This window comes from Ammospiza caudacuta, chromosome 20 (assembly GCF_027887145.1).
Source record: "Ammospiza caudacuta isolate bAmmCau1 chromosome 20, bAmmCau1.pri, whole genome shotgun sequence".
NCBI lineage: Eukaryota > Metazoa > Chordata > Aves > Passeriformes > Passerellidae > Ammospiza > Ammospiza caudacuta.
The window spans coordinates 1,830,536-1,858,165 of record NC_080612.1 but is presented as its reverse complement, the minus strand read 5'-3'; the positions used below and the strand labels follow the sequence as shown (position 1 = coordinate 1,858,165).

The 27,630-nt window shown below is 45.8% G+C and overlaps 1 protein-coding gene across 1 annotated transcript in view; it reads left to right on the top strand.

Moving 5' to 3' along the window:
- Positions 1-4,704: 4,704 nt before the first annotated feature.
- RNF43 (ring finger protein 43) overlaps positions 4,705-27,630 on the top strand; it is a 55,548-nt gene continuing 32,622 nt past the window's right edge. The window contains exon 1 of the mRNA XM_058817942.1: positions 4,705-4,941. Within this exon, the coding sequence (XP_058673925.1) occupies positions 4,705-4,941 (237 nt within the window). The remainder of the gene's footprint in view (positions 4,942-27,630) is intronic.

The window sequence follows — 27,630 nt, the reverse complement described above, 5'->3', positions numbered from 1 at the left end:
CACTTCCTTCCGCCACTTCCTTCCGCCACTTCCTTCCGCCACTTCCTTCCGCCACTTCCTTCCTTCCTTCCTTCCTTCCTTCCTTCCTTCCTTCCTTCCTTCCTTCCTTCCTTCCGCCACTTCCTTCCGCCACTTCCTTCCGCCACTTCCTTCCGCCACTTCCTTCCTTCCTTCCGCCACTTCCTTCCTTCCTTCCTTCCTTCCTTCCTTCCTTCCTTCCTTCCTTCCTTCCTTCCTTCCTTCCTTCCTTCCTTCCTTCCTTCCTTCCTTCCTTCCTTCCTTCCTTCCTTCCTTCCTTCCTTCCTTCCGCCACTTCCTTCCTTCCTTCCTTCCTTCCTTCCGCCACTTCCTTCCTTCCTTCCTTCCGTTTTTTTTTTTTAAAGGACAACATCAGTGTGATCTGGGAATATTCAGACACTCAGCATCTGACTGAATCTCTAGAAGGGACAGATTCAGCAGGAAAACCTAGTGGAAACAATTTCCTCTCCCTTGGTAAAAAAGAAATTTTACTTTTTTAAGAGATTGCCACGAAAAATAATTTGAGACTATTAAAGAAAGGGGAGATAGGAATAGTTTAGTTATTGATGGCAGTGTGAATCCTAAAATATTACAGTTAAGATATTACATTTGTATACAGCCTCTTAGTGTTCTTACCAACACACTTCTGCAGAGATGCTAACATTAATTCCTCTTCCATGGAAAAGGTATTAATTAAATTAGTACTTAAAACCTGAAGTTCTGGGAGTTGTCAGAAACCTGGATGTCACAATTTGGAGCCAATGTCCACAGATGTGTTTGCTGAAGGCAGCAGTGCTCTAAGGGAAACACTGAGTAATGAGATGACTCTGGAAATAACTGGGAAAAAACCCACCAAACTGATGAAGTTGATGTAGAAGTCCAAATATTAATCTCAAATCACAAAATAAATGTTGCTGATATCTATGCTGAAGTACATGAGAAAAACCAGCAGCAGAATATCTGAGGGCAAACAATCCTCTAATCTAGTAATGAAAAGAGAAACCTAAATGTCCACAGATTAGTGAGACATAAGAGGACGCCAGGAGCCCTCTGGATACATTTTAGAGCCAAAGCCCCCTTCGGCCTTGTAGGAAGCTGTTTCCTTCCCAGCTGTGCATCCAGGAGCTGGTGGTGGAGTTGGAAGAGCTGTTGCTCACTTCAAAGGGGAGTTTGTAGATTCCAGATAATGGTGCTAGTTAATAATTCAGCTCATAACGCCCATCAGTTTGAAACATTTAAGGAAGAATGAAGTGTCTTTGTCAGTACAGAGAAAGAACAAGGGCTGCAGTTCTTTGCCTCAGATGTGAATGTCTCTGCTGAGAGATTAAAGCTCTCCTGGGTGCCATTCCCAGGGCTGCTGTGGGGACTTAAGGGTGTGTGCTCACTTTCTTGACCAGACATTGGAAATATCCCTATATTGCCCTGAATTAGGATAATTTACAAAAAAAAGGAGCCTCTTGTTTGTGCTGTCTGTCACACCCCAAGCTTTCTGTAGGATCTTAGCACCAGCCTTGGCAATGCTGAGGCAGTGAAGGCCTTCATGGATTGGGGAAGGTGTGTCCACATGGGACATTCCTGCAGGTCCTGCCAGCCTTTAGATTAATTAACAGTGGGCAGCTGGTACCCATGGAAGGGAAGGCAAAGATCTTGGAGAACGGAAGAACTTTGCTGATAAATTTTTTTGTTGCTGTTGTTTTACATTTAAAGCTTGAAGAACTAGAAGGATTCCTGTGCTTTGAACTGCAGGCCTCAAATTCCCAAGTTGGAGCTGTATTTTTTAGTCCCTGATAGGAGCACACCCGCCATGTGTGTGCCAGGGGACATACACAAGGCCCCAGATTTACTCAGCATTCCTGCTTCTTCCTAGATCTCCATCTGCTGGCAGATGTGCCTTTCAAGTGGGGGTGCTTTGGAAAAGAAGGAACAAGAAAGAGCATGTGAAAATGTGCAGCAGCTGCCAGCTGGGCTCCCTATGTATATAGTTATATTTATATGTGTGCACAGCTATATTTATATATGTGTATGTAGCTATAGTTGTATATATGTCTATAGTTATAGGATATATTTTTATACATAGTTACATTGATATATGTGTATAATTATATTGTGTATATAGTTAGATTTACATATATGGTTATATGTATATAGTTGTAGGTATATTGACATTTCATAGGTGTATTGATATTTAGATAAGTATATAGATATTTAAAGAGATAACATGACATTTTATACTGAATCTGCAGTAAGTTTTTTAATAGAAATGGTGTTGAATTGCATTTTCTCTGTGTTTTAAATTGCAGATGATGGAGTGTTGTAGTTGAAAACATGCATCGTGTTTCAGTACTTGTGGCTGTCACGACAAACAACCCTCAGCACAGCGACAAGTTTACAAAAGAGGGGACCGACGTCTCGTTGGCATACTTGACTAATTTCCGTGAGTGACTCCAGGGGTGCCACAACCCCGCTTGCTGACCAGTTGCTTTCCTGGGGCCCCTTTTCCAGGAGCAGCGGGCGCGGGTCCCGGCCCGCCGCGGGTCCTGGCCGCGGTGCTGCCCGTGGGTTCCCGGTGCCCTCCCGATCCCCGCTCCGGCCCGAGCCCGCGGCTCCGGCCCGCAGCATCCTGCACCTCCCCGCGGAGCCCGAGCGGCGGAATTCCAGACCTCTCACATCAGCCCGACCTGGAACCTCCCCGAGCCCGAGCCGGAGCGCGGGGGCGATGGGCAGAGCCCCGCGGGGCAGCGCGGCCGGCCCGGAGCCGCGGCGGGCCGAGCCCGGCCGGGTGTCCCCCGCCCCCGCGGGCCCGGGCGCTGCAGGCGGGCGGCGGGGCGGGAGGGGGAGCCCGCGGCCCGGCCGGGGGCGGTGGCTCGGCTGCTCCACCCGCCCGTGTCCGCAGGTACGAGCGCCCGGCCGGCCGGGGCTCCCCGCGCGCCCGCCGGGACCTTCCGCCGCTGCCGCCGGAGCCGCGCTCCGAACCCGCCCCGCCGCCCGCGCCCCCGGCAGCGGCTCCGCCGCCGGGTCGCTGCCCATGTCCCAGCTCTGCTCGCCGTCCGCGTTCGCTGCCGGCACGGCCGGTGCCCGCCTCCGCTGCGGGGACGCCGCGCTTTGGAAACCTTCCCGGAGCGCGCGGGGGTGCTGGCGCAGGTCGGGCGATTACATGCGGACACTTCACTTTCAGCCATGCCTGCCTCGGGAGCTCTCTGTCTGCTATAATTTTCTCTCTTTGATCTCCCTGGATCCTTTTTCGGGCTGTGGAGCTCCGGTTGCACCTACCTGCCTGCTGCGTGTGTGTAAGGGAGAGTTTTCCTCTTTTTAAAAATATTTTTTTAGTTAGAAATTCCAATTCTATTTTTTTTTAAGACCGAACCCAAACATCATCAGAGAGAGCCACACGGTTTTGTTAAGCTACTGGAAATAACTTTTGCCTGGGATTTACAGCCGGATTCCCTCCCGGCCCGGCCCCTGCGGACTCCAGCAGGCTCACTGCCTAACAGGTTTGCAAAGTTGTTTTTTTTTCTTGTATATCCCCTTTTCTCTCCAGAGCCGTGCGATCACTGTAACTTCAGTTTAATCAAAAACACTTTCTGTCTTAATTCTCCCAGTTATGAAGACTCGTCGATGCGTTTCATGTGACCTTTGGGCAGACCGTGGAGCTTTCTATTTTATTTTGTGGGGCCTTGAGTCAGGATCTTCTTAACGTGTGCTTGGAAGTGGTCATACCGGAACTGGGGCGCGCACAGAAATAGTGCGAGAGAAACCAGATACGCCGTAACTTTCTGCCTGATACCTGTTGGGCTTCGTGTCTAAACTTTGGCAGTGTTTGGGGGCCTTTTTATTTCCTGGGAACTTCCAGCCATGAAGAGGAGCTCTGTGCTTTATTAATTATCTTTGAGAAGTCTACTCGGAGTCAGACTGTGAGCATGGATTTCTGAGGGAGAAGTAAAGCTGATCTCCAAACTTGAATGAAACACTTCTGGCATGAGGAAGATGGAAGGGATCATCTTCGTTTGGAAGGGAACAGTAGTGGAGCAAGCCTTCTTGACACCATAAATTCAAGGAATACCACCTGCCTAATTTCTGGGAAGGATACCAATCGGTGCAGATAACATTCAAGGTTGTGCTTATGCTGTGGGAAATGCTAGCAAGAAGGTGAGGTGTCTCTGGAGGGTTTTTGGGATGGATGTTTTGAACTTGTGGGTCTTCACAACTCTTGGCCAGGAGACAGGAGGCCTCCGCATCCGCGGGGAGACCTCCCCGTGCCTCATCTCGGTGGGACCGAGGAGTTCCTAATGCTCCCTGTGCACCCAAACTGACTTCTTGCCTCCAACCTGTTTCGCTGATCCTTCTGGATTTATCTGCCGGAGGACAGACTCACAATTTAGGATTTTGAATTGGTTTTTTTTGGTTGTTTTTTTGTTTTGTTTTTTTTTTTTTTTTTTTAGTTTGTTTGTTTAAAATATGCCTCTGAGCTCCCGGCGGCCTCTGAGCACGTGGCACGGGGCAAGAGGAGCGGCGATGGCGAGAGCCGGCGTCGCCGGGGAGCCGCGCTGGCGGTGACCGAGCCCCGCTCTGCGGCCCTGCCTCTGTCCGCAGCCGGCTCGGAGCCCGGAGCGGTGCCGCCGGCCGGGCCCGCCGCGGTGAGGACGCGTTCCCGAGCGGTATGAGCGGCCGGAGCCCGCTGCTGGTAGCATGAGTGCTGGCCCCCAGGTGCAGCTGGCTGTCCTCTGGCCTTGGCTGCTCATGGCGACCCTGCAGGCAGGACTGGGCCACACCGGGCTGGCGCTGGCGGCGGCCGTGGAGTCGGAGCGGGCGGCGGCGCAGAAAGCCGTCATCAGGGTCATCCCGCTCAAAGTGGAGCCCATCATCCTGGAAGGGGAGTTCGCCAACGTCGCCGAGGTGACTCCGGCCGAAGGGAAACTGCTCCAGGTAAAAGCAGCGGTGCTTGGTCGCGTTCCAGCGGCCTCGCCGCCCGCCCCAGCCTGTCCCCTTTCCCTGCTGGCTGCCTTGGGTTCCGTGTCCCGGCGCTGTCCCCGCGGGTTCGGTCCCAGGGGCCCAGGGGACGGCATCGTGCTAAGGGCTGAGCCTTCCTTCGGGGCCGAGCTGTGGCTGCGCCTGATTACTGCTGAATTGTGGATGTGGTCGGCTGATTCCATAGAGATTATTTCGTATCTTAATTGATGTTATAAAGCTGAGTGTGTCAAGTCACATGTCGGCATGTGAAACATCTGACAGAAGACAGGATTAGCATTATTTCTCTGAAATTCATGAGGTTTTTACACACATTCTGCCGAGGTCGGGGTTCTGTTTCAGCCCCGAATCCCATCCTGGCTGTGCCTACCAGAATCCCTGGCCCTGCTTGTTGTTGCTTGTACCTAAAGGGTGAATTTATCTACACAGGAGCTCCAGTGGTGTCACCACCAGGTACTTTTATAGATGAATTAATGCTGTTCTCTGACCTTTATTAAGGGTAATCTATTAAGGCCACAGGTATCTCCACACCTGGGCAGGAAGTGCATGTGCTGCACAGCCAGAGCTGAGCCATTCACTGAACAGATCCATCTCCTGCACACACTGCCTTTGGAGCTCAGTTTCCTGAGACCTGGTGTGCATTCTCTCCATTCTGTGGCTCATCTGCTCGGCAGTTGTGTGCTTTATTCTGGAGAACAAAAAAAAAAAAATTACAAAATAGCCTGCATTAATATTAAGTCTTAATTTTCTCCTGGACTTTTCCAAGCCTTTCCAAATGGGGTATGTTGAAATCTTAATTACATTTGAAGTCTGGAAAATTAAATGAAAGTAATAAATTTTGTGTAGTTTAAGAAGAGAAGGATAGTTGAGCCAGCTTTAGAACATGGTCACCTGTCTGAAAGTGAGCATGGACAATTTGTGACATGAATAAAGCCTGCTTTTCCATGCCTTTTGAACTCCTCAGGATGAAATCTCTGCTATAAAATTATATTACCTGGCTGAAAAAAAATCTGAGACAAATGCACTCAAGGTCCTCTTCTGTTGTGAGGCAATGTCCAGGAAAGTCAATATTTATTCCTTACTAAAGCTACAGTGGTGTTGCAACTGAGCACAAAGTATAGAGTAGGACCTTTTGGAAATGGGAGGATGATAACCTCTCCTGAGGGATGTGTGGAGGTTTCTAACCAAATGCAGCAATACCAAGTGGGAATTTTGTGCCATCACAGCAGCACCAACCAGGTGTTTGGAATAAAAAGCTGTGAATAGTGTCCAGTTTCATCCTTTAAAAGTCATCCTCCAAATGGAGAGGGCTGGGGAAGCTCATCCAGCCTGTTGAGTTCGGGCACAGCAGACACTGAGCTGCCCTGGGTGTGTTTCAGGCCTTGGCTCTGCTGCTCTGTGTGCTCAGGTGAGCTCCTGCTCCACATCCCGCTGGATCCAGTGTGGCAGTGCTGGTTTTAGCTGGCAGCCCTGAGAGGGGGTCAGGCTGTGCCTCCTGCAGCAGGATGTTTGCCTGGTGCCAGGCACTGTGCTCTAGGAGGACTTAGCCAGGTGTACGTGTGACCTCTCCTGCAGATCTCATGCTGTGGTTTCAAATTCTGCTGCTAGGTATTGAAACTTGGCCTATGAAATGGCAACTTTAGAGTTGTTTGGGTCCTGATCCTGCAGTGGGTTCTTACCTCTGGAAAGAAAAATGGGAAATGGGGATGTAATTCTCCAGGTACAAAAGAAGTAAGAAATTAGTGGGATGTATACTTTTCAGTTTGCTTTTAAATAGTGGGATATTAAACAGACCAGAATCAGGCTTTATTGGGATATCTCATTTTGCCCATGGTTGTCAACATCCCAATCTTGCAAAAACTTTAGTCATGTGCTTAACTTTGATGTCACTGGAACTCCTACTTAATAAATAAACTTACGGCTATGCATGCCTACCTGCACAATTGCTTCTTCAAATGTAGTTTAGGGACATAACATGGTACATTTAGAGTTATTGAGTCAAGAAGTGGGATTTTTACAGCATTTTTGCATAGGTCTTGGTTATGTCAGACTCTGTAAGGTGCTGCAGTCAGCCTGTCCAGGAGAACACAAACTGTAGAACTTAGCTTGGAAGAGAGGCATGGATGGCCCAGTCCCATTTCCAAAGCAATGCTCTCTTCTTTCAGAGGCAGAATAGGATCGCCCAGGGATCAGTGGTACAGAGTTGGCCCTGTAGGCAAGTCAGGTTTTCTTCATTATGACTTATAATTATCTTCATAGTGCTCTGGTCAATATATTTTTAGAAATGCATTCTTAATTTAATACAGAAAATCCTGCACGCAAGTGATGGAACATCACCAAAGGTACTTGTACCAGAATGTTTTCCTGGTTTCGTTTCTCCTTGCCCTATTTTCCAGGATCATCTACAGAAATGGACTTTGATTGTGGTGTGTTACATCTTAGAAGCCAACTTTAGCAATATCCTCTTTACCTACAATAAAAGAGCCCCAGTGTTGAATTCCCCCTCCCAGCCTTTGCCCTTGTGAGTGGTTTTGTGGGAAATCTCTGTGTTTCTGTTGATGCCCAGTGGGCAAGCAGGAAGATGCCAGGGAGCTGCCAGCCCTGCCAGTGTAACCCCAGCAGTGTTCCTCTGGCACTCCAGTGCTGCTGCTGCTGTGTGATGCAAAGGGAGAGGAATTTCTCAAGCAGGCAGAGCCACTTAAGCCTTTATAGGTCAAAAAACCAACACCTCAGACTTCTTGCAGAAATCATCTCCAGGCTTGTGCAGTGCTCCAGCTTGTTCAGGGAGCTCTGAGCATTAACTCTTGCTGGACATGAGAAGAACCTGGGGAACTCACTGGCAGTTTCCAAACTGGAAATTTGGGTTTGGAAGTTTAAATTGGGAAGGAATCCTTCCATGTGAGGGTGGGCAGGCCCTGGCACAGGGTGCCCAGAGCAGCTGGGGCTGCCCCTGGATCCCTGGCAGTGCCCAAGGCCAGGCTGGGCAGGGCTGGGAGCAGCCTGGGACAGTGGGAGGTGTCCCTGCCATGGCAGGGGGTGGAACTGGATGAGTTTTAAGAACCCTTCCAACCCAAAACAGTCTAGGATTCTGTGGTCTCTGCTGGGCCACTGTAGGAGCCTGAACTGCTGTTAAAAGTTCCATGGAAATCAAAACCCGGCCCTTTATTACAGATGGAGGAACCACAGCTTTTAGACAGGTAGGTTGGAAGGAACATATTTGGAACTTACCAACAATGGACAATCCATGAGCAGCTCAGGATTTGACATGCCCTTGGAATTGCAATTCCTGTGCCTGCCAATTAACTCCCTTTCACAGGATTGTTACAGAGATTTTTCAACTTTTTTTTTATACTTCTGCTGCTCTATTGACTGATTTTTGCAGAATAAGTCTCATTTCCTTCTTGCCCTTGACTCAGTCTCCACTTGATACTGGAGCCAGTTGATGTTGGTTTGAAGGTAGATAGGACAATAAGGAATGTCTTGTAAAGAAAAGGAGACAGTCACTGGAGGGAGTTGCAAGAAGATTTTTCTAATTTGAATTACAACATGTGCAAATCTAATTGTGGAAGAAAAAACCCTTTTTTATTTGAGATATAGTTCATCACTTACAGTCTTGTTTAGGACAGTTCAAGGATGATCAGGATTCAAGGATGCATTATTAAAACTGAGCATTAATATCTCTTTGAGTGTGTATAACCCCCATCTTCTACACAGGGGAAAAGATGATTCCTTTAGTCTGTGCAGAGTGGCAGGGGTTGGTACAGTCTCTAGTTCTAGGGTATTTGAGAAAAAGTGTTAAAAGTTTGGGGAAAGTCCCTATAAACGATATTTAAAAAGAGATGGATAACCTCCCATTACTACAGGGAGGGCAAAGTGATCAGCAGTCCCAATCCCTTCACATGCTGACACACAGAAAATTCCAGTGCATGTGTGGGACAGTGGCATAGTCTCACTGAGCAGGCAGTGTGTAGAACTAGTTTTCCCAACATCCATTATTTCATTGCAAATCTCACGGTACTTTATTCCATTTCTGTACAAACTCAGCAGTTTCATAATGAGGGGATTGTAGGAGAAAGTCAGCTTTCACTTACCCATGGAGTGCATTGTTTTAACTTATCACTGCAGGAAAACAGCTGAAGAAAATAAAAATAAAATTGAAGAAACCCACAGAAAAAGCTCTCTAAAGGCTCTGAACCCCCAAACCAAGGATCATCCTCCTTCCTCGTCTTCTCCCTGAAAAGTAAATTATTTAAAAAACATTCAGATTGATCTGTTTAGGATGTATTGAGTGAGAATTGGAGGAGGAGCCTGAATCGCCTGGTTTTTTAGGCGGCATGTACCATTCAGAAGGAGAAAATCAATCACAGATCCAGTTAGAGGAGTGTGCTGTTCAGAACAGCAGTGATAATTATCCCATGGAATTGCTGCAATGAACCTTAAAGGATCACCCTGGACAATGGAGAGTGTTCCCAGTGTTGCAAGTCACATGCATTTGGAATTGAAATCTCCTCACAGAGGTTTACACTCCCAACCCATCCCAAAGTAAATACCTTAGTATCTTCTATACTCCCAGCTCCTGCATCAACAAAAGCATGTTGAGTGCATAATGTTGACAGAGAAGTGGGAAAGTTGAACCAAATTATTATGGGGACTTAAATTACGTGTGAATAAACTGGTCAGATAGCACAATGTGAGGCAGTTCAAAGGAGCAGTTTCTGCCCTTGGAACAGCTCGTACTCGTGTACACAGACTTGACTTAGCGTTAAGTAATGTGCAAGAACTGCCTCAGAAGCAGAGTAATGGAGCCACTTGGCCTCACTGCTGCACAATAAAAATGGGTGCCTAAGTACCAAAAAGTGTTACTCTGACACAAACCATTAACAGGAAATTGCACTGAAACACTGAGATTAATGGCTCCTACAGAGGGAAAAAACCACACTTTTTTATTTTACACTGCTCAGGAAAGGCTAAGACATTTGGAATTGTTTAGCCTGGAAAAAAGAAGTTCCAGGGTTACCAGATCATGGCCTTCCAGTACCTGAAGGAGCTGGAGAGAGACTATTTACAAGGGCTGGAGAGACGGGACAAGGGGGAATGGATTCAATCCAAAAGACAGTAGATTAGATATTAGAAGAAAGTTCTTCCCTGGCAGGGCGGGCAGGCCCTAGCACAGGGTGCCCAGAGCAGCTGGGGCTGCCCCTGGATCCCTGGCAGTGCCCAAGGCCAGGCTGGACAGGGCTGGGAGCAGCCTGGGACAGTGGGAGGTGTCCCTGCCATGGCAGGGGTGGAACGAGCTGAGTGTCAAGGTCCCTCCCAGCCCAAACTGTCCTGAGATTCCATGGAAGTAAAAGCTGTCTTGGCGAGCACACAAAGCAGTGACTCAAAAAGCCACCCAACACAGGGACATTGGTAGTGTTGAAGGAAACCAATTGGCCCAAACAGATCTCTTAGAAATTGGCTGTAGAGTATGCGTGCCATGTTGGTAGTGGCCAGTGTAACCCGCAGTGTGGATTGGCTCAGTGGTGGTGCAGGATTTAGGTGTAACTGGAAGGTGAGCCGATAAAATCCAGATGCAGAGTAGGAGTCTCAGAGTTGGCTGCTGGAAGAGGTTGATGTTAGGGGCTGTTTCTGAACCTCCACCACTCTCTTGAACATAAACAGAGGCTGAACTGGAGCTTTCCATGGTGTGTCTTCTCCTTTCCTCACGCAGAAAACATGTGACAGGAAACTGTTCCCTGCTTAAGGACTTTAAACCTAAATCTCCCAGCTTCCAGAGCACCATCTGGTGCTGGTTGCAGTTTCAGTTGAATTATTTATGATGGTGGGCGCAGATCCATCTTGAACTGAAGATTTTCACTACTAAAAAGGTGACAGTTCTGGAGACTCAGGACTGGAGCAGACATCTGTGGTCAGGAGACTGAACCCACAGGGCTGGAATGAGTGACAGTCAATAGAGGACATCTGGCCATGCACAGGCCCTGGAATACATCCAGGGAACAAGTGGACATTTCCCAAAGATAAGCTGGCAGAAGGGTGAGATTACAGGAGAAGGGAAACAGGCCCCTGTGATGCTTGCAGGCTGCAGCCAGGCTGAATTTGTGCTAGAATGATCTTGAACCATCAGAGGAATTTTTTCCTGTGCCTTCATCAAGTGAAAGCTTTGGTGGGCATTTCCTGTTGAGGAAGGCTGTTCTGAACTGCATGTGAATTTATTATTTTTAAACTAAAACCTTCAGAATTGTCAAAGTAATACAGCACCAACTCAGTATGATCAAAGAGGGCTCTGTTGAATCAAACTGGATTTTGGACAAAAATTAACATGCATTTTTATTTAATATATCTCAGTGGCTTTCCATGCAGTGAAACATACCAAAAACATGCCTAAAATGTTCACAACCTTGCCTAAAAGCTTTCTGTGGACTTTGCCCAAAAGTCATAGTATGAAAACAAGCAAGTTTTAACCTAAACTGAGAAAAGTAATAAATATAATGGGAAATGTGCAGTGTAGTTTGATCTTCAAGTCTATCATTTTCAGTATAATCAACAGTCTATGTTGCAGGGATTGCCTAGGGTCAAATAAGTGAAATTTTCGATTATAAACAAAGCAGAAATATAAAATAAATCTCAGTACAAGGGAATATATCACATTTCAGTAATGCACATTCATATTTTATTACCCTTTTGGTCTTTCCTCCATTCAAGGTCTCGCTCTTGGCTAGAGCAGCACAGGTGTAATGTAGACAGAAGTGGTGTGGATGGTCATGGTGGTCTGTTTTGTCTTTGAGTTCTGTGATTTATGACTTAGTTTTAATATCTGTTTATTTTCCCCCTTATTTCCCTGCTGTAAAGAGCAGGAAGCGCTGCACAGCCTTTCATTTGCCCACACCACTTCAGGCTGCATTAAGGAATTGTAATCACATCTCATGCTTCGGAGCTTTGGGCCTGCTGCCAGCGCGGCTCAGGCGGGACTTGGCCAAGAGTTGTCTTGGGACCTTTTCATCTTGTTTTTAGGAGCATCAGGGATTGGCCTTACTTCAGAACAAGGCACTTAAACATGTAGGTCAGTGTTCAAAGGTAGTCGAGAGAAGATTGGTTTGAATGTGCTTAGGTTGTATGGGTTACTCCTGCGCTGCCAGATTTCTGTGGAAGACTCTCTTCCCCCCTGCAGCCACCCCATTCAAATTATCTACAATTTTGGGTGTGTATTCTCTTTCTGTGCATGTTGAGATCTGAATCATCTGCCTAAATCAACGGATGTATTCTCACCTCGTCACTTCCCCATCCCTGAAGGGTCTGGTTAAGGGCATTAGTGGCCCTTTGATCTCTCTTTTGTTCTCCATCTCAGTAATTTGATCTCCAGTGATCAAATGGGTTAATCTAATGCTTATTACTGTGCTTAGCATCAGGGTAGTGGCAGAGATGTACTGGATTGTCAAACACAGCAGTTCTGACTGGGGAGTTGAATAAATTCCTCTGGCCATAAACTCTGTGAAACAAATCAAAAGCTTTTGACTGAGTTGGGTTATGACATGTTACTTCTGAATGTAAGTAAAGCAGTTTGAGGATTATATTTGCTTTGTTTTGGTAAAAGGTATGTGAATTCTAGTTCAAAGTTACATGAAAGGATAGATTTCAACTTCCTACTTGCAGAGCCCCTCAGCAGCTGTATTTCCATGGGGTGTGCAGTGGACAGCACTGTTGGTGCCAGACTGTAGGAAGGACATGTCCATTGCAGAAACTCAGAGAGAATGACCCTGGGATTGAGTTGATCCAGATGTAAAAAATGAACAGCACTCCAGTCCTGTTAGAGATATGAAACAGTTCTCCTTACAAAGGCCAAAAAGACAAAAAACAGAGCAGGGCAGGCACAGTGTCTAGAAAGGGTATGGAGTGATGGCCACATGGCAGAGCAGAAGAGATGAGTTCTAGGGAGTGAGTGGAGAACACTGGCTCTTTCATTAGTTGAATTTTGTGCAGGATCCTGCACCAAAATGTTACTTTCAGATTGTTTAAATATAGGGAACATCTCTAAGGATATGAAAGTCAAATAAGAGAGTGAATTGTGATAATTCCTGTAGCTTCCTGTGTGTCAGTTTGAATCAGACGTTAAATCTTGGCAAGTTGGTCTCTTTACACAACTATCCAGTGTAGAGATACATACAGCTCCAGAAACCCATCCATGACTACTTGTTATAGAGTAGTAAGAGAGATAGTGTTTGTGTTTGTGTTACTGCTCCAGTCCTGAGTCCTGTTCCTTGCAAATTGATCTGAATAACTTTTTATTTACTAAGACAATTCTATTCTAAAATAAGTGGAACCTCCCCAAGACCATGAAGAGATAAGAGTTCCCCTTCTGCTTGTGATGCTGTATCTCTGCTGCTAAGTGTCCTGTTGGATGGTACTCCTGCAGCCATGCTATGGGTGCACATTGTCCCTGAATGTCAGTGCTGGACACTTCTCTCCAAACATTTCCCTGGGGCCACCAAAATGCCACTATCCTCCCCATTGCCCTCTGTTTCACCTGGCCTCATTCACATAACATGCCTCAGGCCATATAGTCCCATTCAGTTTTTTTTTTCCTCATCTGCTCTCTCAAATGTCTTTTTTTAATCTTCTGTAATTTTCATCTTGCTTAGAATAATAGTTACTCTGGTTGCTTTTCTGTGTGTGTTGTTCTTGTTCAGTTCACAGAAGGGTTTAGGCTGCTGCCTGTCAGCATTTCCCTCCAACACTTTGCTCTCCTCAGAGGGATAATCTGGTCTTTCCATTGCCTCCTTAAGAGGACCTCTGACCTCTCTTTTGTCACTCCAGGGGACCCAAAGCTGCTGTTTGTAAACTCTGCCCAACTTCTCCATGAGCAAAGCCCGTCAGATTTAAGTGATGGACAAACCCTGCGTGCTTGTACAACATGCAGCCCTTATGTTAAAAAAGATCATTAAACAACTTGTGTTGGTTTTTGGTTGAGAAACCACCATTTCATCATTTCTGGCACTTGCACCTGGTTGTGGCCTGAGTTGGTGGCAGCTTTTTTCTTTGTGCTCCTTCTCTGGCTGCCTCTGTCGTGGTTGCTTTCTCCCACAGAACAAATTGGGGAATGCCATGCTGGCATTGGCCTTTTCCACACCCTCATTCAAAATCCTGAAAATTCTAAAAAGCCACTCTGGGACAATGACAGTCATTTACTTTACTCCTGCTGAGATGTTAAGAGGCCAAAAATCATCCACAGTTGTGTTTTAATTTGGAAAAGGGTGACATGAAATCAAATAAGATCATTCAGAAGAATTTGAGAGGGCAGCCAGGAGTTACATCCTTTGCATCAAAGTGTTTGAGGACACTACAGTAAGAATGAAGATAAAATGTACCTCTCAAGAAATACTTGAAAAATGAAAAAAGCCTATCAGGATACCTAAACATAAGAAAGTATATAAAAGCATCCTGGAAAAGCAAGAAATTTGGTAAAATTAGAAAAAAGATGAACAGCCTAAAAATACATGAAGACAGTGAAGAGAGAAGAAATAACTTGAAAATGGTAATGCTAGATTCTCTTCAGTCACAAGCAGAACACTCACCTGACAATTGGTAGGATCTATAAAAAATTAAAGTCTAAAAGCTGTGCTTAGGGCAGCTAAACTCCTAGCAGAAAAAATGAATGTAGTTCTCCTTGTTCTTTCATCTGTCTCAGGCTGAAATGTCTGGAGATGAGATGGTGATGGAGATAGACATAATTACCACTATCAGTCACTGGGATCAGGTGGGATTCACCCAAGGACTGGGGAGGATGAAATCATTGAACTATTAACTTCTCTATGAACTCTTGTTTAAAATCCCTGGAAGGTGGCTGATGGGGTTCCAGCTTTTCTCTGAGCTCCAATCCACAAAAGCTCAGAGCAGTGTGTTGTAGAATGATAAGTTGATAGAAATTATAACACAGAGTGCTACGAGTGGATGTGAAGGAGTCAACAGTGGCATCAGTTGGGCAGGTCTGGCTGAATTTCCCAAATGCAGAGACTTCCAGGGAAACTGAGATGTGGGTTAAGAAGAAGGCTTCTGGATGAATAATTATTGGAAGGTAGGAAGCAGGGGGAAGGAGTAACTAGCAGACTTTGCCTTTGGAAGGAGCTGGTGGCTACAGCTGTGTGTGCTGGAGCAGTGCTATCCCAAGTGTTGATGGGCACATGGAAACAGGAATGCATGGGAATATTCTAGAGCTTTCCAATACGTGATTTAATTAGAAGTAATGAAGACAAGGTTCATCTGTGAATCATTACATGACCTTATGACACCAAATACTTCAGGGAAACATGGAGAATCAGTCATTTTTTTACATTCTGGTGATGGGCTCTAATTTGCCCATTGCCACAAGTGTGTCTTGTGATTTTAACAGACTGGTCTGTGCAAGTGTCAGCTTGGTATGTGGTGGTTGTCATGAAGACAGAGGGAACATTAGCAATGAAAATGAGAGAATAAACCAGAGAATCTCTTTTGATCTCCTGTGGAAATCCCAGGTACATCTAGATGTTGAATCCTGTGTGAAGTTTTGTTCCCTACAGCTCTAAAAAAGCAGCAGCTGTATTGGAAGATGTTTGGAGAAAAACATAAGGATAAAAGAAAGCATAAGGTGTGTTTTATCCAAAGAAAAACAAACTGGACTAACTCTCTGCTGGCTGGAAAAGAGGCAGCTGAAGGGTGACACAGGGAAGATCCATAGAGTTGTGAATAGGGATTGACTGTTAGTTTCTCTTCATGTGAAAATAATGGGGCATCACATGAGGCTACAAAGAGTCATGTTCAAAGGGAAGTGCTCTTCACTCACTGTACAATTAATGTGTACAATCCCTTGCTGCAGGAACTGCTTTGGATGCTGAAAGTTTACAGAGGTTCAAAAACCACTGGAACTAATGAATGGGAGAAGGCTCCATCAATGGCTGTGAAATAACAGGTCCCAGCTTTGCCTCTGGGAGTCTATAAAATAATGGAGGCTTGGAGAATGCCTGGGACAGAAGCCCTACAAGCTTGTCCTGTTCTTACTTCTCCTTCAGAAATCCACTGCTGGCAACTATAAGGCAAAGATGTTGGGCTGCCCATCTTTGGTCCAAATCCACCCCTGCATTCTTCTTTCCTGCAGAAACCTTCCAGCCCAAGCCCCACTGCCCTCAGCACCAGCCCTTCCAGCCCCCTTCTGCTCTTTTGGGCAAATCTGGGGAAAACTGCCTGAGTACCTCCTTCATTCTCCATCACTGAGATGAAGGTCAGCGCTTTGTTAACATAGAAAGCACTGGAAGGTTCCTTAGGTCCCAATATTGAAAATCTGACAACATGGCTTTCAGTTTCAATCGGTGTTTGTATCCATGGGCACTTTGGCCTTCATATCATGGAATCTTGGAAAAACCTGGGTCAGAAGAACTTTAAATATCATCTTGTTCCAAATCGCTGCCATGGACAGAGACAGCTTCCTCTAGACCAGGTTGCTCCCAGTCCTATCCAGTTTACTGAACATAGCATTTTTATTCTTTGTCACCCTCATCATTCATGATTCCCTCACTATGTTCCACTGATGGGATAATAACTCTGTGTGTGTATCTCAAGCAACAAAACCTAGATCTTTGGTACCTTCCAGAGAGTTTGAGTACAGCACATGCTCTCAGCAGTTATCTTGTGAGAGCTGTATCTCAATAACAGTCAGATATTCCTGCATTTGAAATAAGAGTTTCTCTACTTATTTGAGAATATATATTTTTTGAAGATCTGTTGGCATATTCCCCTTTCCTTGCCTAGGGAATGAATCAAGGTGACCTGCAACATCAGATACTTCATCACCAAGAAAATCAGTTGATGTGGAATCATAGAATCTTTTAAGTTGGAAAAGATCTTTACAATCATCAATTGCGACCATAAACATTTATCTTGAAACAAATAGGACTGAGACATCATACTATGGGGAAAAAAACCTAGCCATAGTCCTATGGCCATCAGCTGAATTACTCTACACTGCTAGTTGAAGGAAGCCCCTAAATTTGCCCTGAATGGCCATAAATACTTTGTGCATTTTAGAAAGATATGTTTTATTTAGAGGTATCAGATAAATAAATCAGATAACTACTTCTGGGACATAAATTCTTACCCCAGCTGGGAGGTCAAAAATAAGCTTCAAGCCCTTGCCGACCATGCCATTTTAGAGTGGATTTTGGGGCAAATGTGTTCATTGAAGCATTGGTCAGGCCTGGCAGGGGCTGCTCAGGGCAGTGACGGTGTCCCCACCCCTGGAGGGGTTTAACAGCCCTGCAGATGTGGCACTTGGGGACATGGGGCAGTGCTGGCCTTGGCAGTGCTGGAAGAATGGTGGCGCTCGATGGCTTTCCCAACCTAAACACTTCTATGTTTCTATGATTTGTGTTTTTAGGTCTGCTTGTTCAGCTAATGTCAAAGAAGGTATTTCGAGGTGCTGTAGTTTCTGTCTCAGGTCATGGAGCAGGGAATTCAGCGTGCTTGGTGGTGCCCAGCACTGGAAGTTTTGGCTGCTCCAGGGGCAGAAAGATGCTTTAACTGGCAGGCCAGAAGTGGGAAATGTGGGATAATGTACCAAAGGGCAGTTTGCAGAAACAAGGGGCTTTGCAAAGTCCATTTCTCCAGGTGCCAACAAGTCCTGTCCCCGTTGTCTACAGGCCAGCCTGTTCCTTGGAATCCTGGTAGCACATTCTTGATTTTGCAGCCTGAAGGATTAATTGGCATCTGTCTAATCTTTCTTCCCCAAAAGCTGAGTTCAAGACAAGCAAGTTGGTGATTCTGCAGGCTTTGGTCTGGCTAGGACAGGCTAAGGGAAAGTTAAAGCCAGAGGGACTGGAGCCTGTTCTCCCAGCCTGACTAGAACAGAACACAAGACATTTGCTCCAGTCCCTCTTCTGAGCTCTCCCCTCCAGATTCTGGTGGTTATTAGAAGCAGCTTCTCTTTCCTTAACCTCTCATCCCTGTGTTTCAGTGGTCCTGGATAGTTCACTGGGCCTGGTGAGCTGTGATGTACAGATCACACCAGTGCAGACACCTGGGCAACTATTTCTGTCCATATGAGGGATTTTCAATTTTAACTCCATGGTCCTAAAATTGTGTAGAAAGCTTTGGTGAAAGAGTGGTGACTTCTACCCCAGCATGAGATCTCAAGCAGAATCTCAGCATCCAGACACCACAGGGCTGTGGCAGCTTGTTTGTTACTGTAACTCTGTTCCTAAATGTGACTTCCCTGGCAGCACGAGGTTCTGCTGGAGGGTAAGAAGGACCCTCTGCTAAATATTTGACATCAAGCATCTTTGTTTCCCCTTCCCAGATAAGGATTCTTACATCTTTTCCTGAGGTCATACCTGAGTTTTGCTGGAGCCAGAAAATAGCCCTTCTTTTCCCCCCAGTGACCCCCAGACCTTCATGGACAGAGAACTTTGTTCCCTCAGACACTGATGTCAGGCAGAACATCCCCTTCTGTGTTGCCCAGGACCATCCCCTGAAGCAGACCCCTGTCCATTTGTATCATGAGCTGGGAGATAAAGACATGCAGTGATATTGATAATTGCATAGCATACTGTATCAGGAGATGTTGTGGTACTGCCCAAGTGTTGTGCCTCCAGCCATCAGTAAATTCCATCAAAGGTCAAGTTGTTCAATGGCCTCTCCAGAGGATGGCTTCATTCCTGGTGTCTGCATGGCTGTGGAGTTCCATGAAACTCTACACCATTGCTGATGCTTTCAGGAATGCTGCTCAGTTAGGCAGCCTGTGGCTTGCAGACTACTCTAAAAGTGCTTGAGATGCCCCCTCTGTGGGGAGAGAATTGGTGCATGGAGTTGCCTCCTGAATGTGTATGTGGACTGTCATTTAAAGGAGAGCAGGAGATAAAGGGATAGTAATTGGGTTGTTTGAAGATGTACAAATCCACAAGAACTACTGTCCCTGCTTCCACTGCAGTCTTGTTCTTGGGGTGAATTGTCAGCCCACAACGGGGAGTCTGTCCCTGCTTCCCATTCTGAGCACATACTCGTGGAAGTCTGCATCCCAAAGAACACTGCTTAATGCTGGGAACATTTCCCTTCTTCCATGGCAGGACTGGGACCCTTGTGCCATGACTTCTGAAGTCAGGGGGAAAGAAGGTGGGATGAAACTGGTGATGTTTTTGGGTGGCCATAGTGCTTTAAGCAGACAAGATGAATGCAGGGAGTAAGGCTGATGTTTCCATGAAGACAAATTTCCTTGTGTTTGTTTAATTCTGTTGATGTGTTGAGAACTTCAAGAGATTTTTAAACCTTCTAAACTCCAGCTAAGCATCTGTGTGAGCGTGGGCTTAAGCAGGTAGGCTGGAGAACTCTGTCTGTTTTGGGAGTATTCCTTTGCTTCCCTGAAAAATCCTGTGGGACCCAGGTGAAAGCTGCTGAATTTTAGAACCTTTGAGGATTTTTTTTTTTGATGTGTGTATGTTAGCACAGATTTGAAGGACGATTTTGTATTGAATTGTAGCTTGCCTGTGTCCTGGTGGAGAGGTCACATTGCCTGGAGAGGTCAGTGATGGTTTGGCTGCCTCATGGACATGCAAACCAGTCCAGAGTTTGGGTGTTTGTTACGGATTTCCTTTAATCCAGTCTGGCAATTCCTGTGATCTTCGATCTCCTCCATCTGAATTGTACCCAGAGGTTTGCATCTGATCTTTTGACCATGATATCAGTCTGGCAGCCTATGTTAATTTGTTATTTCATCATGATATTGTCCTTTCATTGACCTTTGGTTGTTTTCAGAGTCAGTGCTTTCACGAGTGCAAGTCTCTCATCCTCTGTATTTTGAGCTATTTGTTCTTGGATTGTATTGGTGTCTGAGACTGTGTCTGGTCACACTAAAATGTGCATTTCTCATGTAGAAGATATCAGAGCTGGTGGCAAGCCTTATTTTTGACATTATTTATGATGGTCCAGGACTTAGTGTTTGTTATCTGCAGTGAGAGTGCCACAAAGAACTAATCTAAGTTCCTCCATTTGATTGACTTTTCCAGTTAAATAGGTAGTTATTAAATGATTAAACTTAATTGATTAAAGAGGACAGAACAATGTATGAGCATCTCAAGTGCATTTCTGATTTATTCTTCACCTGTGGAAATTTCAGTGTGTAGAGTCTTGCCCACAGAAATGTTTGAAACCTGACACTTGAAGCTGAATTATTCATTTAGCAAATCTCTACCAAACTCCCTTCTCTCTCTCCAGCTGAGAAAAGAAACATCTTGGGGTAGAAAATGAACTGAAACATCCTGTCTATCAAATGTTTCTGTAGAATTTTTTCTCTTACGCCAAGCCCAGTTCAGTGATCACCCAATGAGCACTGGTGGAGGGGGAGAGCTCTGAGTTTCAAAGTAATTTCTTTTTATCTTTAAATTTGGATATTTGGTTTTTTATTGGAATTCAGAGGAACTTCAGAAATTGAACTGTCTTTCAGATATGTTTGCAGGGAAAATGTATCTGCCATTTCCACTCAGACTGTACCTGTAAGCTGATATCTTTGGGGTTTCTTTGAGCTTCACTGGTTTGTTTTGCTTTGTTTCCAACCATGTTTTAGCAAGATAAGCATCTCTCAGTATTTTCCCTTCATTTCAGTAATTGCCTTCTCTAGTGACCCATTTCCTGTGCTCTTCTATTCAGGTATCAAGACCTCTGTGCACAGCCCACGTACCCCAGTGCACAGAGCCTTCACTTAATCATATTATCATCTCAGGTAATTCATTACAAGCTCCTCAGAGCAGCAAATGGAACAAAAAAACCCACTTATTTCTCTCAACTCCCTCCCCAAAGACACAACCCTTGTAAACAGAGCTGCTGACCAGATGCCTGGAAATTTGACATCATCAGCCACCGAGGTGGGAACTAAGCTTCTTTCAGGTTTTCAGAGTTCTTTCACTGAAATAATTTAGCCCCCCAAACTTCAATGCAGTTGTTATCAACTCAGTGTTTGCCACTGTTCTGATGTGCTGCAAAGCAATAAAGAAAAAGTCATGAGTTTGAGTTTATGTGAGATTTAAACCATAAAGTGATTTGTAATAAAAACACAATAATTGAGGTTCTACATCAAAGAAATAAGGAAACGACTTTGTCTCTTGAAGCCAGATGTGATGTGTTCTCTTAAAAGGAGCTGACCAAGTGTCCAGGTCTATTCTGCATCCTCAGAGCTCACATTTGTGATGTTGCTCGATAAAAATCCCGGATAACTGATGCAATCTCCTCAGGAAACAGGGGATGGCTGCCTTGCAGGAACATGGCAATGCAATGTACTTTTACCTGCCATTGACTGGAAGTTCAGGCTCAAATGAGAAATCAAGGTTGTAAATTCAGGTAACTGAACAAAAGTCAAGCTGATAATGCTTTTTCTCCTTCTTGCCTGGCAATACTGTTTTGATCTTACTGGGACAGTGCTGGGTCAGTGTTTGTAACTGTGTGATCCTGCCTGGAGCCGAGCAGACACACATTGTTGTGTTCCTCCTCACACCCTGAGGTGCGCAGGGGCCTCAGGGCCGTGCTGCAGGGGGAGGTGAGCAAGGCTGAGCTGGGCCAGTCCAAGGGCAGCAGGAGAGCGACTCTCGGGGAGCCTCCCCAGAGATACCCACAATAAACCCAGCCTTGCCAAACTGCCTGATCAGCTACTTGACATCAAGCCTGGAGCCAGGTTTAAAGGAAGTATGGAACCTTGAGCCAAGAGTTTAATTCTGTGTCAACTCTGCTGCTTTTTTTCCCCCCAGCAATAACAAATCAACAGTAATCAGTTGGGATATTTCAGCCATGAGAAAAGAAGGCTTCGGTGTGACCTAACTGTGGCCTTCCAGCACGTGAAGGTAGCTGCCAAGAAAGATGGGAGAGACTATTTACAAAGGCCTGGAGTGACAGGACACAGGGAATGGCTGCCCAGTGCCAGAGGGCAGGGCTGGATGGGGGTATGGGGAAGGAATTGTTCCCTAATGGTCGTGAGGCCCTGGCACAGGTGCCCAGAGAAGCTGTGGCTGCCCCTGGATCCCTGCAAGTGTCCAAGGCCAGGTTGGAAGGGGCTTGGAGCACCCTGGGACAATGTCCCTGCCCATGGCATGGGGTTGGAACTGGAAACTAGATGAGCTTTAGGATCCTTTCCAATCCCAACCATTGTGGGGTTCTGAGAGTCCATGATATTAGATAGTGTTGAACCTCTCCCAGCAGTGCTCTGAGGTCACTGCTTCCATAAGTTGTTCTATCCTCATCTCTTTACAGTCAGGATTTTTGTATAGACGAGACTTGCTTTGCTGGTTTTAAAATGATAGTTTTCTTGCTTTTACTGGAGAACGTGAAGCCAAAGGTGCCTTTACTTAGAAGTAAGAAAAAGTTTTACCTAGAAGTGAAAAATAAGATTTGCGATGGTGCTTCTTTCTTCAGGAAATCCAGTCCCTGCTGTTAGACTGAACCCCTCCAGAAGGTTGTTTTCTGTGCAGAGGAGTTTTAGCTCTTTGGTGGAAAGTCATTGGAAAGGACTGGGACTTCTTGAGTGTGGGTGTGTGTCACAGGGCAGATGAACCATGCAGGGGCCCAGGGGCTCTGGGGCTGTCTCTGAAGGGAGATGGGACAAAGCAGCTCAGCAGGTGTGGGCTGCACATGGGCACAGTGAACAGGGCAGGGACTTGGAGTCAGGAGACAAAGGACAAGGTGGGTCCATCCTCCCAAAATCCCAGCCTCAGGAGCTTTGGGGTCATCCAGGCTGGAAATGACAGACAGGATACTTGAATTGTTATCTGGAATGGATCTTGTCCCATGGTTTATCTGGATCTTTTATATCTTCACACCATCCCTCAGCAGGGAGTGTCACTCAGAGCCTATGAGAAGAATTCTTGTTTATTTTACACCTTTTCCTTGGTTTGAAGTGACACCTTCCTCTGTGCATTATGAAGAATAGTGAATAATTAATCTGTATTTGCTTCATTTCCAATGTTCACAACTTTACAAGGTACCATCCTCTTCTGGGTGGAGCATCCTGGGCTCCCCTTAGCCACAGATTTCCCACCTTTTTGCTACTTGTCTATTTTTTCTACCTGTGCCCTTTTTCAGATTTTTCCATGTTGACATAGATTCAGCATTACCAAATGGCCTGTTGAGCTGTAAGTGTCCATGGACAGCATTTCCCAGTCGTTTTTCCCCATAAATTCCTAACTTTATCTGTTTTATTGGCTAGGGCAGGAATATATTTATTTATTTGTTTGTTTGTTTGTTTAAAATAGATAAAGTGCCCATCAACAATGTGATGCTTTCAGAAAGTGTTCTAGAATAATTCCAGGATCTCTCCTGAGTTTAATGAGCTATTTTAAAGTCTATGTCCTTGTCTTTACAGCTCCAGTGATTGTTCCAGGCACATCCCTTTGTCCTCACTGGTACTAAATTTCCCCTCTCCCAGCACAGAGCCATTTCAGCAGTTACACACAGGGCTGATCCCAGCTCCTTGCTGGAGAGGACTTGCTCTTCTTTTTCCCTCACTACTGCTTTCCCCTCTCCTACTTTCTGTGCCACAATTCATCCCTCACTTGCTGTGACCCCAGGCCTTGTGAGACCCTTTCCCAAACCTGTCCAATTCATTACAACTGCAGCAAATGCTCAATTTTACTTGCTGGGTTCATTTTCTGATGTTTTCATGAGCTAAATGAGCTCATGGAGGAGCCAGGGATGGGGTGAGCAGTGGGGAATGTGTGGCCAGGAGCATGGGAGGAGGTGGGAGCTGTTGGTATCATGTTGCTCAATAAACCATCCAATGGGTAGCCTGAGATCCTTCATGCAAGTCTTCCCAATCAGTCTGAGATTGGATAATTTGGATTTTGAGATGTGGATAACTCAAAATAAAAAAAAAAAATTTCATCTGCAAATTTTGTCACCTCATTAATTTACCCTTTCCCAAGTAATTTATGACCAGGCTGAAATGCTCTGCATGGGAACTTCCTGACTTCCTCTGTGGTGCCCTATGATGCAAACAATTAATGTAGGTTTTTTTGTAAATATTTTTTGAGTGCATCTTTCATTCCCTGAGTTATTTGTTGGCCACAGAGACTCACTAATAGACATCCTGCTTCTAATGTGTTGAAAAAGACTTTATTGTTTGTATGGGAGCCCCTGGCATGTTTTTCTCTTTTGACCAGTCTCCTTAACTTGCCAGAATTACAGTCTTTGCTGTTCTCATCCTTTGGAGTTAAGTTCCTCTTTTCAAAGGTTTCCTTTTCTTTCTAGTCTTCTCCTTTCCTATATTACTCACTGTTGGAGTTTTGGGCTCAATGGTGTAAATTTACTCCAAGCCTCCAGCAGGAAATCTTTCAATATTTTCTGTATAACCCAAAAACATTTTGCCTTTTAATTTTGCGTTCTAAAATGTTTTCCCAACTACTTTTCTTATTCTTAGACTTCTAGTGCTTGAGAATGTTTTAGTTATTTATTTTTCTTTCCTACGAATAGTAGGAAAGAAAAATAAATAAATATTTCTCACTATTAGAGAAATAACCTATCTTCAACCAACCTCCCTGTGCACTATCCAGAATTGCATCTACTTTGGAGGTTGCTCCAAACTTTTCTGTAACGAAGTTGATAAAGATACCAAAATCTGTCTTATGATCAGATTTCAACACATTTGCCCTGCTGGTATGGAGATAACTGAAGTCACCCATTAATGATGAGCTGGAGCCCATTAATGATGAGCTGGACGTGGCACTCAGTGCTCTGGGCTGAGGACAGGGTGGAGACTGGGCACAGCTTGGACTCAGTGGTCTTGCAGATCTTTTCCAACCCCAGTGATTCTGGGATTCTGTGGTTGATACCGTGCTTTTCTACTTTTGTCACCTCCTTCACTTGCTTTTGCCTTTCCTGCTTTCTGGGATCACCACAGAGAGATCATCAGTTGGTAGCTTTGGTATTTTTTTTCCATACTGGCATGGAATTTCAACCTATAGATTTTTGAAACTGTTTCATGCAATTAAATATATTTTAATGCAGCCCACTGTATTATTCCTGTATCTCTGTTATCACAACAACATCTGAATTAACTTCTTTACTTTGAATTCCCAGGTGCTAATGAAATTAATTTTGTAATTTGAAAGTAATCAATTTGGCTTACCCATCTTAACTTCAGGCTTGGGTTTTATGTTTGCAGTACAAGCAAATACTTCTATATATTTATACATAGAGATGTATATCTGTATATATGTACACATATAGATATATATACAGACGCATAGGTACATATGTGTTTATACATACATTATATGTATTTATTAATCAAACCAGAAAGGTTTGGTTTAGGAGGGACCTTAAAGATCATCCAGTTCCAACCCCTGCCATGGGCAGGCACATCTTCCACTACCCAGGTTGCTCCAAGCCCCATCCAGCCTGGCCTGGAACACTTGCAGGGATTGTTAATACCCAGAGCATTCTTGCATGTGGTGTTAGTGCAATATTCAATTTTTTATGTGCAGGAATTAAGAGACAAGTTTTATCCCCAGATACCAGCTATGAATACATAAAACCTGACTTGCAGAATGACTTTAGGCACCCGAGGGATCAGTGGGGCACTGTGGGAGCTCCAGTGCCTCGGGAAGTGCAGTGGATTGGGAAAGGCTTCCTGGAGGGCCTGGTCTGGAGCTGAAACCAGGCACAGAGGGAGGCAGCGATGAAACATCTGCACTGCTTGATCTCTGCAAATGTTCATCAAAGTCTGAGCAAGCAACAAGTTTCCTCTTGTTGTGTCCTGGTTGGATCTCGCTCGCAGACAGCACGCCACGATCCTCATCTTCCCTCGCCATCCCTCACTCCAGCAGCAGCTTTCCCGAGCCTCAGGCAGCACAAGCTCTGACTCATTTACTTAATATTCCTCTAATGAAACTGCCCAGAGCTCTGGACCTATTCTCCACCAAAACAATTCTTCTCCTCCCTATTTTTCCACACCCTTCACTTTCTTCTCAGCTCCCGTCACAGTCCTAATCAGACTTTAGCTGTGCTCCCCTGAGCAGACTTTCCCTTCCATTCCCTGCTGGATCCCTCATGTCCTGACAGCCCAAGGAGGGTGTGAGTGGCAGTGGAGGAGCCAGGTGACCTTTAAAGCAAAGCCAAGAGGGCAAGAATCAAGCAGGAGTTTCTTCAGCCGCGGTGCCATGGGCAGAGGGGGACAGACATCCCAGTGTCCTCCCCACCCTGGGTTTGGAGCAGGATCCCAGCTGGAAGCTGCACTGGTTCCAGGGCATCTGTGGCAGGAGAGCTGGGACAAGCACAGGTGCTTCTTCCAGAAAGGATGGGAATGGCAGAAAAGGCTGAGGATGAAAAGTCTCCGCCAGAGCTGTGTGTATTGGTCAGGCAGGCTGGAGGGCACTGGGATGAGCAGAGCTCCAAGCCAGGGACTGCCACCCCAATCAGCCAGATAGCAGCTGTGGAAATTCTTGCCCAGTCTTGTTGAAGACCATGTTACCACCATAATTCAAAGATGACAAGGTGGTAGCATTCCTGGAGTTCTGATCTCTTGATTGCAGGACCTGAAATCCCAGGTAGCAACCCCAGACTGCTCAAGGGAAGCTGGCCAAGATGATTTTTCTCTTTTTGTGGAATCTGCATCTTCCAGGATCTACCTGAGACACCTCCCAGGCATCTCCTGGAGCCTTTTCATATCTCCTCCAGGCAGCTGATATCCCAGGTACCATCTCCCAGAGTCTTTTCATCTCTGATTTAGGCACTGGCTATCCTCAGTAGCAGTCCCAGACTCCTCCAAGGAAGTAATCTGAAATTATTTTTCTCCTTTCATGGAAACCTCATCTTCCAGGATGCACCAGGCATCTCCAGGAGTCTCTTTACATCTCCTCCTGGGAGCTGAGATCCCAGGTAGCAGCCTCATACTCCTACAAGGAGGTGCCCAAGGGGCTCTTTCTCTTTTGAAGGAAAATGTATGTTCTGGGATCCACCTGAGCTGAGCCGGTTCCCAAGCATTTCATGAAGCCTTGATCTCTGATTTCAGGGACTGAGATCCCAGGTAGCAGCTCCACACCACTGCAGGGAAGCTTCCCAAAAACTTTTTGCTCTTTTGGTAGAAGTTCTCTGTTCTAGGCTCCAGTTGAAACTCCTTGGATCTCGGCAGGGAGGGGCAGAGCAAGGCCCAGGCTCTGCTCCAGGCCCAGCAGCGGCACCAGAGCCACGGGCAGGGCCTGAGCCCAGCACTGCCCCTGCCCAGGAGGCACAACTTGTGCCCTGGGCAGTGCCCAGCCCTGAGCAGGCTGCCCAGGGAGGGGCTGGAGTCTCCCTCAGCACTGGGGATCCTGCAGAGCCCTGTGCACACAATGCTGTGCCCTGTGCTCGGGGATGGCCCTGCCTGAGCACGGAGGTGCCACCAGGGACCCTCTGGGCCCATTCCAGCCTGGCCCATTCAGGGATTCTGTGGGATAAAGGGAACTGCAGCCATTGACAATGCTGAGGTCCAGAAATAGGGAGTCTCACCTCCTTCCTTACCCAGGTCCACTGAATTTGCCTTCTCCCTGCTCAGATGATGGCATTAAGCACTGGGAGCAGCCCTTTGTATATTTTATATAAATATCAGTGGTGGAAGTACTGCATGAGAAGTTGTGCAGTGGGAGCAGAGGGAAAAAGGAAATAGGGGTAACCAGC